Source organism: Ochotona princeps, chromosome 33 (assembly GCF_030435755.1).
Source record: "Ochotona princeps isolate mOchPri1 chromosome 33, mOchPri1.hap1, whole genome shotgun sequence".
In the NCBI taxonomy this organism is placed as follows: Eukaryota; Metazoa; Chordata; class Mammalia; order Lagomorpha; family Ochotonidae; genus Ochotona; species Ochotona princeps.
In genome coordinates this window covers 1,964,271-1,977,735 of record NC_080864.1, presented here as the reverse complement: position 1 = coordinate 1,977,735, position 13,465 = coordinate 1,964,271, and the positions used below count along the sequence as shown (strand labels likewise).

General features: G+C 63.6%; 1 protein-coding gene across 5 annotated transcripts in view; it reads right to left on the bottom strand.

Moving 5' to 3' along the window:
- EPS15L1 (epidermal growth factor receptor pathway substrate 15 like 1) overlaps positions 1–13,465 on the bottom strand; it is a 52,030-nt gene that overhangs the window by 17,389 nt on the left and 21,176 nt on the right. For all 5 annotated transcript variants that reach the window (XM_058657784.1, XM_058657783.1, XM_058657785.1 and 2 more), the window contains exons 12-21: positions 12,667–12,752; positions 12,265–12,337; positions 10,373–10,534; positions 9,978–10,175; positions 8,399–8,563; positions 4,137–4,260; positions 3,349–3,399; positions 2,549–2,670; positions 917–974; positions 336–418 (exon numbers count right to left, since the gene is read on the bottom strand). In XM_058657784.1, the coding sequence (XP_058513767.1) occupies positions 336–418; positions 917–974; positions 2,549–2,670; positions 3,349–3,399; positions 4,137–4,260; positions 8,399–8,563; positions 9,978–10,175; positions 10,373–10,534; positions 12,265–12,337; positions 12,667–12,752 (1,122 nt within the window). The remainder of the gene's footprint in view (positions 1–335; positions 419–916; positions 975–2,548; positions 2,671–3,348; positions 3,400–4,136; positions 4,261–8,398; positions 8,564–9,977; positions 10,176–10,372; positions 10,535–12,264; positions 12,338–12,666; positions 12,753–13,465) is intronic.

Here is a 13,465-nt window from a genome sequence, read left to right as displayed (position 1 = left end):
TCCCGCGGCTCTGTCCCCTCCCTCCCTGCAGGCCAACAGCCACAGACGAGCCTGGCCATCTGGGTGACAGGCTGCCCAGCCCCCACCACCGTCAGGCCTGAACCTTGTGCCAGCGCGGCCACCGGCTGTGGCCCTTGGGGCTCAGAGGACAAGGCTCCTCTCACCTGCCTGCAGGCACAGTGGGTGCTGCTGCTGGGCGCAGGGAGCACACTGGCCGGGAGCCCCGCCTTTCAGAGGCTGAGGCACCGGGGAAACACAGACACAGGCTACCACCAGGCCTGGCAGCCCACGGAGGCAGGGCACAGACAGGCGGGCAGGCGGGCGCTGCGCCTTACCTTGGACATGTGGCTGAAGTCGGCAAAGCCCTCGGCACTGCTGAAGGTCCCGCTGCCGAAGGGGTCCAGGGTTCCGAAGGGATCTACAACGGACACGTGCGACAGCCAGTCACAGGGGTGTCGGCGGCCACACCTGCGGGGCCCTGGACTGGGGGCCAGGGACATGTGCCTGGATTCAGTGTCCCCTAGGACTTGGCTCGTGGCTCCTGAGGCGGGGTGACAGCCACGACAGCAGGCCGCAGAGGGTCAGTGTCACTGGCCGTCGGTCACCAGGGGAGAGGTGTTTCTGTGTATTGGGGGGGCCCCACACCCCAGGAGGGTGAGCACCAGTGGGGCGGTGTCTCCTAGGCGGCTCCCGCTGGGCTTGGAGGGATGTGACAGCTGCCTGTGTTCCCCAGCACCAGTGAGGCCCACGGGAGGACCAGGGCTCCTGCGGAGGCACGCCTGAACAGTGACAGGAGACACTGTGGTGCCACGGGACCTCCTGGGACGGCCCTTGCTGGAGAAGAAGGGCACCCAAGGGGCTGCTGCTGCGTGACCCAAGTGCTTAGCAGGGAAACAGGCGGCGCGGTGGGGCTTACCTGGGCCTTTGGAGGAGACGCTGGAGGAGAAGGGGTCGCTGGCTTCAAAGGGGTCGAGCTGCGTGAGAGCAGAGGGGCCAGAGTAAAGCGCTGTCCCCTAGTGCCCAACCTCCCCCGACTCGGTTACGGCCGGCGCCCGGCTGCCCCGCCGGCAGCCTGCACACACACCAGCACACCGCATAAAACGCAAACCAAGCAGTGCTCTGGAGGCAGGAGGGGCCCAGGGCACACAGCTGGAGGCAGGAGGGGCCCAGGGCACGCAGCTGGAGGCAGGAGGGGCCCAGGGCACACAGCTGGAGGCAGGAGGGGCCCAGGGCACGCAGCTGGAGGCAGGAGGGGCCCAGGGCACGCAGCTGGAGGCAGGAGGGGCCCAGGGCACGCAGCTGGAGGCAGGAGGGGCCCAGGGCACGCAGCTGGAGGCAGGAGGGGCCCAGGGCACGCAGCTGGAGGCAGGAGAACACAAGGGGGCCCGGGAACAGACAGGAGGCCGAGTCTCCAATGGACACTGCGGCGTCTTAGGGCGCCGAGGGCCAGCGTTCACGGCCCACAGACAACCAGAGCTGGAGGGTAAGGGCAGGCGGGACCCTGGGCTCCACACCCTGCCAGGTGCCCGAGTCTCCCGGGAAGGGGCAAACGCCGTGGCCCTGTGCAGGCGGGCGAGCTCACTGCCTGCTCAGCCACAGCACGCCAGGTGCTCTAGGGGATACACAGGCTCTGGTGTCTGGCACACGGACCTCCCAGCCACAGCACGCAGGCTCACCTGTCCGGTACCTGAGAAGCCAGCCCAGGGAGCCTGCCGGCCCGGCTGCAGCAGCCAGAGCTGAGCTGATTTGAAGCCAGGAGCTTCTTCCAGGTCTTCCCCACAGGTGCCGGGGGCTAAGAGCACTTGGGCCGTCCTCCACTGCTTTCCCAGGCCACAGGCAGGGAGTTGGGTGGGAGGTGGAGCAGCATCCCATATGGGCGCAGGTTCGAGTCCCAGCTGCCCCACTTCCCATCCAGCCCCCTGCTCGTGCCCAGGAAAGCAGCAGAGGACGGCCCAAGTGCTTGGGACCCTGCACCCGCGTGGGAGACCCAGCAGAAGCACCCTGCTCCTGGCTTTGGAGCGGCCAGGCCCTGGCCACTATGCCAGGAGTGAGAACGTGCGGATCAAAGCTCTTCTCTCTCTGTAACTTCGACTTTCTGATAAATAAATGTAAACAAAAATCTTCACTAGCTTAAGCTAAATAAGCAAAGTTGAACCAAGTGAAAGTGAAGCCAGAGCAATAGGAATGGCTCGAGCTGAAGGAAAAGGAGAAAAAGGCAAGGGGGCCTCGGGCCTGGGCGACAGCAGCAGGGGCCCGCTTCCCTCTGTGTCCCGCACACAGCCTCCAGACGCAGCAGCACGTCGGGCATTCCGGCAGAACGGCTACAGCTGCAGGAGGGCGGACACGGTGGTGGCACTGTGGGCCAGGAAGACGGCTGGCGGAGAGCGGGCCAGCCTGCGCCCGTGGGCTGCTCGGCCCCCTGCTCCCCGGGGAAGCCCCTCAGCACGCAGGCGTGAGGCCTCACAGCCCGCTTCGGCCCACGCGGGCAGCAGCAGAGTCCCAGGCTGGCTCCGTGGAGGGAGGCCGGCGCTCACACACGCTCACTCACCTTGGCCGGCAAGGACGCGTTTTTGGCGAACGGGTCGGTCTTGGTGTGTTTCCTGAAGAAGTCGTCGGAGGCAGAGCCGCGGAACGGGTCGCTTTCTTTGAAAGGGTCCCCTCCAAAGGGGTCTGCTGGGGAAAGGGAAGGGACAGTGAGTGACCAAGCAGGCAGAAAAGCACGCGCCTGCAGTGTCGTTGGCAGAAGATTCTAGAAAACGTGTCAAGTGACAGGAAGTGGGTCAGGGGCAGGCGGGGATACTGCAGGCAACAGGCTCAGGCCTCTCATAGCCACACGTGTCTGTCACACCTGAGCCCACGGTTGACCTTCACGGGGGGCCACGCGCTCCCGGGGACCCCGCACATGATAGTCCCCCACCAGGGTGGCACGGTGTTGGCACGGAACTCATGCCCAACCTCATGCTGACTTCAACCTGGCCTGGATGACTCAGGAAGCCCAATGCTACGGGAGCGTGGGCCTTGGGAACAGGAACAGGACACATGGCCTGTTTGTTCTCAGCACCAGTGCCTTCTGTCTGAAGCCAACTTCAGTGCATGGCAGCACAGGGTTAGCGGCTAGGACATGAGTGCACACGGGCCGGGGTCCCCCTTTAATCGGCTGGGGTTTCCCTCTAGCGGGTGCAAGTCCTGCCTGGGGCCATGAGGATAGGGGGGAGGGACGGTGGCATGGCCAGGTTCCTTCCAGAACTGACTGCTCTGGGATGGTGCCGTAGGAGTGCCCAGGGCAGGGCGCCCGGGGAGCTCTTTCTCTCCGCTCCTCAACTTCACCCAGGGCTGGCAGCACGTTACCTGTGGATGTAACCTGTTGCTCTGCGAAGGGATCGTTCTGGAACGGGTCACCTAGACACGCAGGAGCAAAGGGGTCCGTTAGGCCTGAGACGGCAGGCCAGCACGGGGGCAGGCGACCCACCTGTCAGGCCCACCCGAGCACTCCCTCCCCAGTTCTGGAGCACCCTCCCCCAGCTGCAGGAACCCTGGCAAAACCACTGGCAGAGGTGGTTCTTTGGGGCCAGGACACTGAGAGGCCAGGGCAAGGCTGGGGCAGAGCCAGGGAAAGCGCCCAGAGCCCCGGGATCTGCAGGTTGGCACGTCAGCTCATCTCACGGCGTCTGCCCTGGCCTGCTTCACCTCCAGGAGCCAAGACACCGCAGCCCCAGACCTGACGCCGGTACCCCCACCTCCCCAGCCCCCGCCCCGCCTCCCCAGCCATGCACAGCCCCCTCCTAGAATCACTGTTAGGAAATTCTGCTTTTGGAATTCTCTGCTCTGGCCACCTCACTTCGCGGGAGACTGCTGAGCCAAGGCACATGATAAGGGCCTGGGTGGGTGCGGGCCTCCACAGCCGTGAGCCCTGCCCGCCACTGCCTTCATGGATGGCCTGACAGTGGAGGAACTGACCTCTGGCTGGTGCCTTGGAGGGCAGGGCTTGAAGGGGCAACCGAGCCGCAGGCAGGCGGCACTCCCCATGTGCACTGGCACCGCGAGCTGGGTGACTCCCAGGTGGCATGGCCTCTAAGACCCCTGCCCACCCTCACCCCGATGGGGGTCTTCCCCAGCTCTCCCACCGCATGAGGTACCTTTGAAGGGATCCGCGCCTTTGAATGGGTCGGACTTGAAGGGGTCTTCGGTCTGGAAAGGGTCCGGGTGCAAGTCCTGGGTGTTGTTGCTAAATAACAAGGCTTTGTTTTTGAAAGGGTCGTCCTGGAAGTTCATGAAGAGACAGCATGGAGGGAGCAGGTTATTTCTGAGATGCAGCAGCCCGCGTACAGAGCGCCGCACCGAGCTCTCAACTCCACTCTGCGGAGTATGGCCTAACGGGCACGACACCACAACAGCTGGGTGAGCCAGGATGGCCTGCGGTCAGCCACGACACTCCACACTGGCTCACCCAAGATGTGACAGAGGGAGAGACTGGCCAGTAGAACCAGGTGCCCTGCCCTCACAGCTCATCTAAAACCACCCTCAAATGAGCCAGTGTTGGGGCACAGCAGCCCACAGGAGCACCGGTTCGAGTCCTGGCTGCTCCATTTCCGATCCAGTACCGGGCTCCTGCCTCCGGACTGGCCCAGACGTCCCTGATGTAGCCGTCTGAGGAGCGAACAGAAGGATGGAAGATTCGATCTCAGCTCTGCCTTTGAAATAAAGTAACCCAAAAGAAACAGATGAGAGTCCTTCCAAGGGGGCAGTCCCAGCTGAATGAAGGCACACGACCATCCACTGGCGTGTGGCCAGCCTTGGGAGGGAAGGTGAGCCACACAGCCACCACAGCACAGGCCACCCCCAAGGACACAAGCCAGTTGCAGGAAGACAAACACGGTGTGACCATACATGTGGGTCCCCAGGGCAGTCACGTTCGTTAGATGGGCAGTGAGGACAGTGGGGGCTGGGAGGGCTGCAGGTGGGGAGTGACCCGACGGGGAGCTCACACACGGCTCACGGAGCAGGGCACGCTGGGCGTGCGGGCAGCGGGAAGGTCACCCTGGGCTGGAGCGGGGGTCGAGCTAACTGCTCTGGGGGCTCCCACACTGGAGCCCTGCTTTCACCCCCGACCACTTGCAGCCAATGCGTCTGGGAAGCAGTGGAGCAGGGCTCAGGTCCAGGAACCCGTGATCTGGGCAAATGGAGACGTGGCCGGAGCTTCTGGCCCACACGTGGCCGCTGCAGCACCTGCCCAGCGAGCCGGCAGACGGGCGAGTGCGCCCTGCACCTCCCTCACACTGACAAGCCAGATCCTTAAAAGTCACCGTTCCAATGTGTGTGTCTCGTGAAGCTGCGAGGGTCTGGCTTCCAGCCCTGCTTCCACCCAGGACAGAGCCCCAGAGGGAGCGCCTGGCCAGCCCCCCGGCTGTTGGGAGACACGTGGGGGAACCAGCGGAAGAGGGGTCTCGGTCTTTCTCACTCTTTCACGTAAATGATTCCAAAAATCACTGTGTCAAAAGTGAGGTTTTTGGAAATGCTGAGAAACACGAAGAGCCCAGTGGGGAGAGCAGCAGCGGATGCTGAATGTCCCACGCCACGAAGCCCGCCCACCCGGGGCCTGCTGCCAGGGCCCACGCGGCATTTGGGGTGCTCATTCCTAGAAACAGACATGTACATTTAAACCAGAAGGGAAAAAAATCATAAATCTTGGAGGACCAGGCTCGTGGGGTGGCAGCTAGCCCAGGCGGGAGGAGGGTGGGCCCGGGAGTGGCGCGGCACTGGGTCCAGACGTCAGGGCTCTGTCCTGGTGAGCAACATGTGCCTGCTTCCCCGTGATGACACACGGGCCAAGGGCAACCTGTGAACATCGCCACACCCAGCAGCAGAGGGCATCTGGGCACACGTAGCTGTTATCGCACCCGAATCCAAAAGCAGGTGTGTGCGTCAGTGTACGGCCAGGATCTTGGGGTCCCAAGGAAACTCTCCTGAGGGAAGGCCATTTTCCTGCTGGCACCACCTGGGGCAGCCAGTCTAAGGGATGGCTTACAGCTCTAGGGGCCACTCTTGGGCCCAGCAGGGTCTTGGTTAAGTGAGACAGCAGGCACCTGGGTGATGATGGGCGTCATGGCATGTACGCCCACAAGCTGCACACGTCCCCAAGAGCGTGTGACAGGGCTCTCGGTTGCCAAGACACACATGTACAAAGAAGCCCCAAGGTGCAGAAGCCAGGGACGGGGACGGGAGGCCCATCTCACACAGCGACACCGCAGTGCCTGGCAGGCTGGAACACGGCCTCAGCAGGGACGCCCTGCTGGCTCTCAGTTGATGTCGGTTTGTAAGTTTTGAGGGAGGGAGGCTACTCGGGAGGCTGCCCAGTCACAGGGCAGGAGGGAAAGAAGAGATTCCAGGGACCCCACAGAACCCCGGCACTGCACCTCTGGCACCTTCCCAGGGGATTGCGATGACTGCAGCAGCCAACAGGGGGCGCTCCAAGCTCCCCTGCAGATGTCAGGGGTGAGGAGAGCAAGCCCTCTCCCAGTGTGCCAACGACCAGCAGTCACACATCACCCACGGATGCGGATGCGGCACCTTCTAGAAACGAGCCATGTGACCATCAAAGGGCAGCGCTGAGCCCGTTGCAGAGGGATCACTCCAGAACTTCAAGGTCAGCCGTGGCCTTGGGCCCTGCAAGGATTGAGCAAGTCTGTGGGACATTGTTTCCTTTGAGCCGGGTGCCGGGCTGAGCAGCCGGTGAACCAGTACTCAGACGTGGGGCTCCTGCCAAGTGCCGTGGTGGGAACAGCCCTGCCCATGGCCGAGCCACCGGCTCACCCGTTCCTGCCGAGTAACGGGCTGGGCAGAGGCTTTCAAGCCAACCACGCGGGCCACTGGAGCAGGCCTGCCAGGAGTGCTCGGCAACCCGATGACCTTCCTACCCCGGGGGGCTGCCTGGGCCCGAGCCAGAGCACGGGGGTTCTCTCGGTCAGAAGGGAGACAGAGATATCTTCGATTCTCCAAGAGCCCTGTGTCTCCTAGATGCAGCCCCCTGAGGGGTGGGATAAACAAGATGGAAGCTTCTAGATGCACCAGCGGTTCTCAGGCCGCCAACCAGAACAGGCCGTGTGCGCCCTGCCCTACAGCAGCCTCACGGTGAGCAGGCAGGACACAATGTCCCTTCCAAGCGGGTATGAAGGAATGGAAACGAATCAAACAAGGCTTTAGAAACTATATTTGTACAACCAATACGATGAGTGAGTGTCCTGTCGGACTTGGCTCGCAAGGTTCTCTATGTAACAGCTCTGAGGTTGACATTCCAAGAGCAAACGACTCGAAAGATGAACGAAAAATGAGATGAAATCACAAGAAAGGCAGAAAACCTACGGATGGGAACAAAACCACCACCAAAAGATCCCCAGCCACCTGCGCACTGTCCCTTCACCAACAGCTCCCGGCCAGGGAGCACCAAGAGGCCCTGGAGACAGCTGGGCCGGGGTACCAGGCTGCCAGGCACAGGGCACGCACACGGGGAGCCCGGCAGCACAGCAGGGCATCAGGTCCACCATGCTCAGGGCTGAAACGGAGGACAGGCCCTGGAGGAACGGGATCCCCTGATCCCTGGCTGACACTGCAAGGCAGCACTTCAAGCACACAGGCCGGAGACAAGGGACCAACAAAGACACCGAGAGAGCCTTCCAGGCGGCCCGGGGGAGATGAACATTCCCCCGCAGGTTCTCAGGACACAGTGCCCGGCGCAGGGAAGAGAAACGCGGGGTGCACCTGGCACAGAGAGCGAGAGCGCAAGCCTGCGTGCCCAGGGCAAGGAGGAGGGGTCAGGCGGCAGCAGGGCTCCGAGGAGAGCCCTGGGGACCAGCGCCCCACCTGCCCCCTACCAGCACCCACCTGCACCCTGGCCACACTAACTGGGAGCCTGCACACCCGGGGCTCGGGGCTGTGAAGACACACGCTGGCATGAGCAGAAAGACGTGGCAGCTGAGCAGACACCGACACCCGCGGGGGGGCCCACAGACACCGACACCCGCGGGGGGCCCACAGACACGGAAGCGCACCCCGTCACCCGCGGCTGGATGAGAGCTGCAGGGCCAGGGGTCTGACGGAAGCACCGACTCAGCAGAGCCGGAGGAGGGCTGCGGCGTTGCCCGGATCTCGATGTCGGGGGCTTCCAGCAGAAGCCCGTCCCCACCCCCGTCCCTCAGCAGACAGCGTGGGGCCCACCCTGGGCCAGGGCAGGGGAGCCTGACGGGGCTTCTGCGCTGGGAGGGAATGTTCTGCAGGCCCACCCCTCTGCCACAGGGCTGGCCCGATCACGCAGCGGCAGCAGACACGAGCCGCCGTCCACTCGCAGATGCGGTGAGGGGACCAGACCTCATACGGGACAGTAACACACTTATTCAACTTTTACCATGGCTCCGAAACCGCCCCGCTCTGCCAGGGAGATGCCTTCACTCAGGGTGGCCAGGTCGGTGAGGCTGGCGCCATGGGCCCCGTCCAGGGCCTGGCTGAACTGCTCCAGGCTCCGCTGGGCCTCTTGGCGGCTCTCATGCAGCTGGGACAGCTTGCTTCTGGCCTGCGAGACAAGATGGCGGGCATCAGGCGGGGCTCGGCAAGAGCAGCAGGTGTCCTGGATGCTCTCGGTCCTGCCGCCCAGCCCTGGGGAGGCACGCCGAGGGGTGCAGCGAGACGCGACCCAAGCCACTGCTCGGTGACCTGCTGTCCACGGTCAGACATATCCTCGCTGGGGCAAACAGCTCTGCAGTCAGTTCGCAGCCGGCAACCATCTCCCAGGACGGGCCTCTAACCGTCTGCCCTAGCACCGCCTGACAGAGCCCTGTGCGCATGTGGGGTGACCCTGGGGACCCCAAGGACAGGCCTCTAGACTGTCTGCCCTAGCACAGCCTGACAGAGCCCTTTGCGCACGTGGGGGTGACCCCGGGGAGAGACCTAACCTGTGTCCTGTCTCCCAAAAGGGGCCTCAGTAAAGGAGGGACTGCGCGGAGCACAGCGAGCTGGGCTGCCCCCTGCCGTGCCAGCACTGCCAGCAGAAGCTGTGTGACCCCAGCTGCCCCACTTCCCATCCAGCCCTGCTAGTGCACCTGGGACAGCACTGCAGGACGGCCCAGGGCGTGGGCCCCTGCACCCGCCTGGGGCACGGGTCTGTGTGGGACTCGGGTGGGTTCCTGGCTCCATCCGGTCAGTGCGGCCATCTGAGCCATGAACCAACAGATGTAAGTCCAATTACTCTTCCCCGCAAACAAATTAAAAAACAACTTTCGTAAGTCTCCGGAAAAAGTTCCTGCAGTGACTGGGTAATGCGGGCATAAATACACAGCCACAGTCATGGCGGTGTCTCCCACAACACTGCTAACACGCGACCAGGGGACAGGCCAGTGTCGCCCACAACACTGCTAACACGCGACCAGGGGACAGGCCAGTGTCGCCCACAACACTGCTAACACGCGACCAGGGGACAGGCCAGTGTCGCCCACAACACTGCTAACACACGACCAGGGGACGGTGAGTTCACAGACGGGCTGGCATGGGGCAGAGTGTGTGAAGTTGCTGCCTGCCATGCTGGCATCGCACATGGATGCTGGTTCACGTCCTGGCGCCCGCCAGGCAATACAGGCCTCTGGCTGTGGATGGATGAGGCACAGGCCAGGGAGGGTGTGTCCCAAACCCCAAGTTTTTGCCCAGAGTACAGGAAACTTGAAGTTCTCCCCCAGCCCTCCCCCCACCGCAGCTCCCACTGGCTTTGGGAGACGATGCCAAGCTAACTATTCAGACCACATTCTGGCATTCCTTTAGGGCGGGCATCGGCACTGAAGCCCCAGGCCAAGTCCTCAGCTCGCCAGGAGAGCCCATCCAGGCTACAAGGCGGGAGAGGGCAGAGACCATAGCAGCCATCCAGCCCACGGGACAGCCCACGGGAAGGCCCATGGGAGAGCCCACAGGAAGGCCCCCACAGCTGCCGGCCACTGCACCTGGCTGATCTCGTCCTGCGTGGACTTGAGGGATTTGATGATGGTCTCGAGCTGCACGCGGCCCGCCTGGATGCTCTGCTCCAGCTGCGCCTCCTCCTGCTGCAGGCGCGCCAGTTCCGACTTGGCCCGATTCAGGTCGTCCTCCTGGGACTTGAGGTCAGACTCCTGACACTGGATCTGCGTCTTCAGCGACGAGATCTGCCATGACAAGGGGGCGGCTCAGGTCTCACCTGGGAAGCAAGGGCCCCAGGCAGGCGGGTGCCTCACAGAGCGCCATTCCTATGCCCGAAACGGGGATGCCAGCGAGGCGCCCAGCAAGCTGGTGCCTTCACGGGAGGCCTGAGTGGTCCAGGACAGTGGCGGGGCACCCTGGGCATCACACGCCGGGCCCTCACCAGCTGGGTCTCGCCCTGGCACTTCTGCCGCACGTCACTCAGCATGTCCCGGAGCTTGGCTTTCTGCTGGTCCATCTCGTCCAGGCGGTCCTGTGCATCCTGCTTCTGCGCCTCGAGCTCCTGCAGGCTGCTCGTCTCCCGGTCCAGGTCATTCTGCAATTCCTGGGGAGGAGTCGCAGCAATAGACACGAGATGACATCCTCACAGCCCGGCCTCCCGGGCACCCAGCCTCCCAGGGCCGGGTCTCCCAGGCTCGCCCCCAGCACCTGGGCCCATCCACAGCTCCCATGAAGTGTTTCCCAGTGGGAGAGGGGCTCCCTGCTCCCCAGGACACAAAGTGGTGGCGGGAGACAGCTCTCAGGCACAAACAGGGGGCATGGCCTTGCAGAAGGGACCACGGCACAAGGGCTCCAGCTGAGGGGCAGAGTCCTGAGTGGCACTGTTGAGGACGGTGGCACTGCTGGGCTGCGGTGTGTCCCCAAAAGGTGCCTGTGTAGGGCTGCGGTTAGGGTTAGGTTAGGGAGCCTCCTTGTAAGGGTGTTAAGAGGTGGCACAATGGGCCAGCGTGGCTCAGTGGCTAAATCCTCACCTCACACATACCAGAATCCCATATGGCACTAGTTCAAATCCCGGCTGCTCCACTTCCCATCCAGCTTCCCACCTGTGGCCTGGGAAAGCAGCCAAGGACGGCCCAAAGCCTTGGGACCCTGCACCTACAATGGAGACCTGGAAGAAGCCCCTGGCTCCTGGCTTCAGACTGGCCCAGCTCCGGCCATTGTGGCCACTTGGGGAGTGTATCAGTGGACAAAAGAGCTTTCTCCGTTTCTCGTTCTCTTTGTAAATCTTTTCAATGAAAATAAATAAATCTTAAAAAAAAAAAAAAAAAAAAGCAGGTGGTATGACGTCTCCAAGTGGGACTCGGCAGCCAGTACTCGGGCAGGGGCAGCGCTGTGGAGGGGACCTGTGGCTGCCCCGGGAACATCGGGACACAGCCAGGGAGCCCTCGGCAGGGAAGCGGCTTTGTGTGTGTAGGTAGCAGCCAGGCAACACCCAGACAGGGTCTGGCGTGAGCCCGAGGTCACCCACCACGGGGGGATGCCCCACGTGTGGCACAGCCTATTAAGCTGCCACCAGGGAACCCCAGGATCCCGCATCAGAGATGAGCTGGAGCACCGACTGCTCCCCGTGCGTCCCCGTCACCCATGTGGGAGGCTCAGAAGCAGCCCTGGCCCGAGTGCAGCCGGGCCCAGCTCTGGCCGTGGTGACCATTTGGGGAATAAGCCAGCACAAGTGGAATGTCTATGCGTGTTAAGTCAATAAAAAGTTAGTACAGGGCCCAGGGTATATTCAGAGCAGATGAAAATCTACGCTTACACAAACATACTCACGCTCGGGGCCCACTCCCACAAGAAACGGGACAACCCTGCTTCTCCCCAACAGACACACATGCTTGGAAGCAGCAAGACGCCAGACCCGAGCACAGAGGCCACGCGGCTCCGCGGCCAGGGAAGGCAACGCAGACACACGGGGCAGGAAGACCACGGGGCAGGGAGGGGCACTGGGCCCTGGGCAGGGGGACCGCAGGCTGTGAGGGGCACTGGGCCCCGGGCAGGGGGACCGCAGGCTGTGAGGGGCACTGGGCCCTGGGCAGGGGGACCGCAGGCTGTGCAGATTCCCGCTGCAGGGGCAGGAATGTATGGGAAGCCCTGGAGGCATAGGTGACTGGGTTGCAAGCTCCAAGTGGCATCCGAGGTGCGCAGGGCAACCCGTACCTGCAGTGCCTCTGAGGGCTGAAAGGTCTAACCAGAGCACACCCCTGCGCCCGACAGCACCCGAGCAGCCCCGCCCCAGCTCTCACCTGCGCCCAGCTCTCACCTGCCCCCAGCTCTCACCTGCACCTCGCTCGTCTTCTGCCGGACAGCCTCCTCCTTCTCCCGGATGTCCTGCTCCAGAGAATATTTCTCTCTGTTCGCAAACGCGTCACAGAGACAAGCGAGTCAGTCACACTGTGGACAGTTCCCCACCCCTCCACGGTGGAACGGGCCTGAGGACACCCCTGCAGAGGCCCCATCGCCCGGGGACCCAGGAGGGCAGGGAAGCCTCAACACCCACCGGGAGCACCCGCTCAGACCCCACCCCCCAGGGGACGTGGGGAGGCCCACTGACGCCTGCAGCCACTGGCCACTCCAGGACTGGGGGCCACCTGTCACGTCCTTTCCTCTGAACACTCGTGTGTCTCACGAGGAGCAGCACACAGGGGGACATGTGCACCCAGGGAAGGGCAGCCCACCCACCTCTGTAACTGGGCGATTTCCTGGCTGATGTCATCAAGCTCCTTCACGCCCGTGAACTCCCCCGACCCCAGGGAGCTGGAGCCGTCCTAAGACCACAGCACACGGCCATGAGCAGGGGCAGCGACAACCCCTACACCAGGGGCTCGGGTACCCACACCCCTCCACACACACCCCTACACCAGGGGCTGGGGCACCCACACCCCTCCACACACACCCTCCACACACACCCCTACGCCAGGGGCTGGGGCACCCACACCCCTCCACACACACCCCTACGCCAGGGGCTGGGGCACCCATACCCCTCCACACACACCCCTACGCCAGGGGCTCGGGCACCCACACCCCTCCACACACACCCCTACACCAGGGGCTGGGGCACCCACACCCCTCCACACACACCCCTACGCCAGGGGCTGGGGCACCCACACCCCTCCACACACACCCCTACAGCAGGGGTTGGGGCACCCACACCCCTCCACACACACCCCTACGTCAGGGGCTGGGGCCACCCACACCCCTCCACACACACCCCTATGCCAGGGGCTGGGGCACCCACACCCCTCCACACACACCCCTACATCAGGGGCTGGGGCACCCACACCCCTCCACACACACCCCTACACCGGGGGCTGGGGCACCCACACCCCTCCACACACACCCCTATGCCAGGGGCTGGGGCACCCACACCCCTCCACACACACCCCTACATCAGGGGCTGGGGCACCCACACCCCTCCACACACACCCCTACACCGGGGGCTGGGGCACCCACACCCCTCCACACACACCCCTACGCCAGG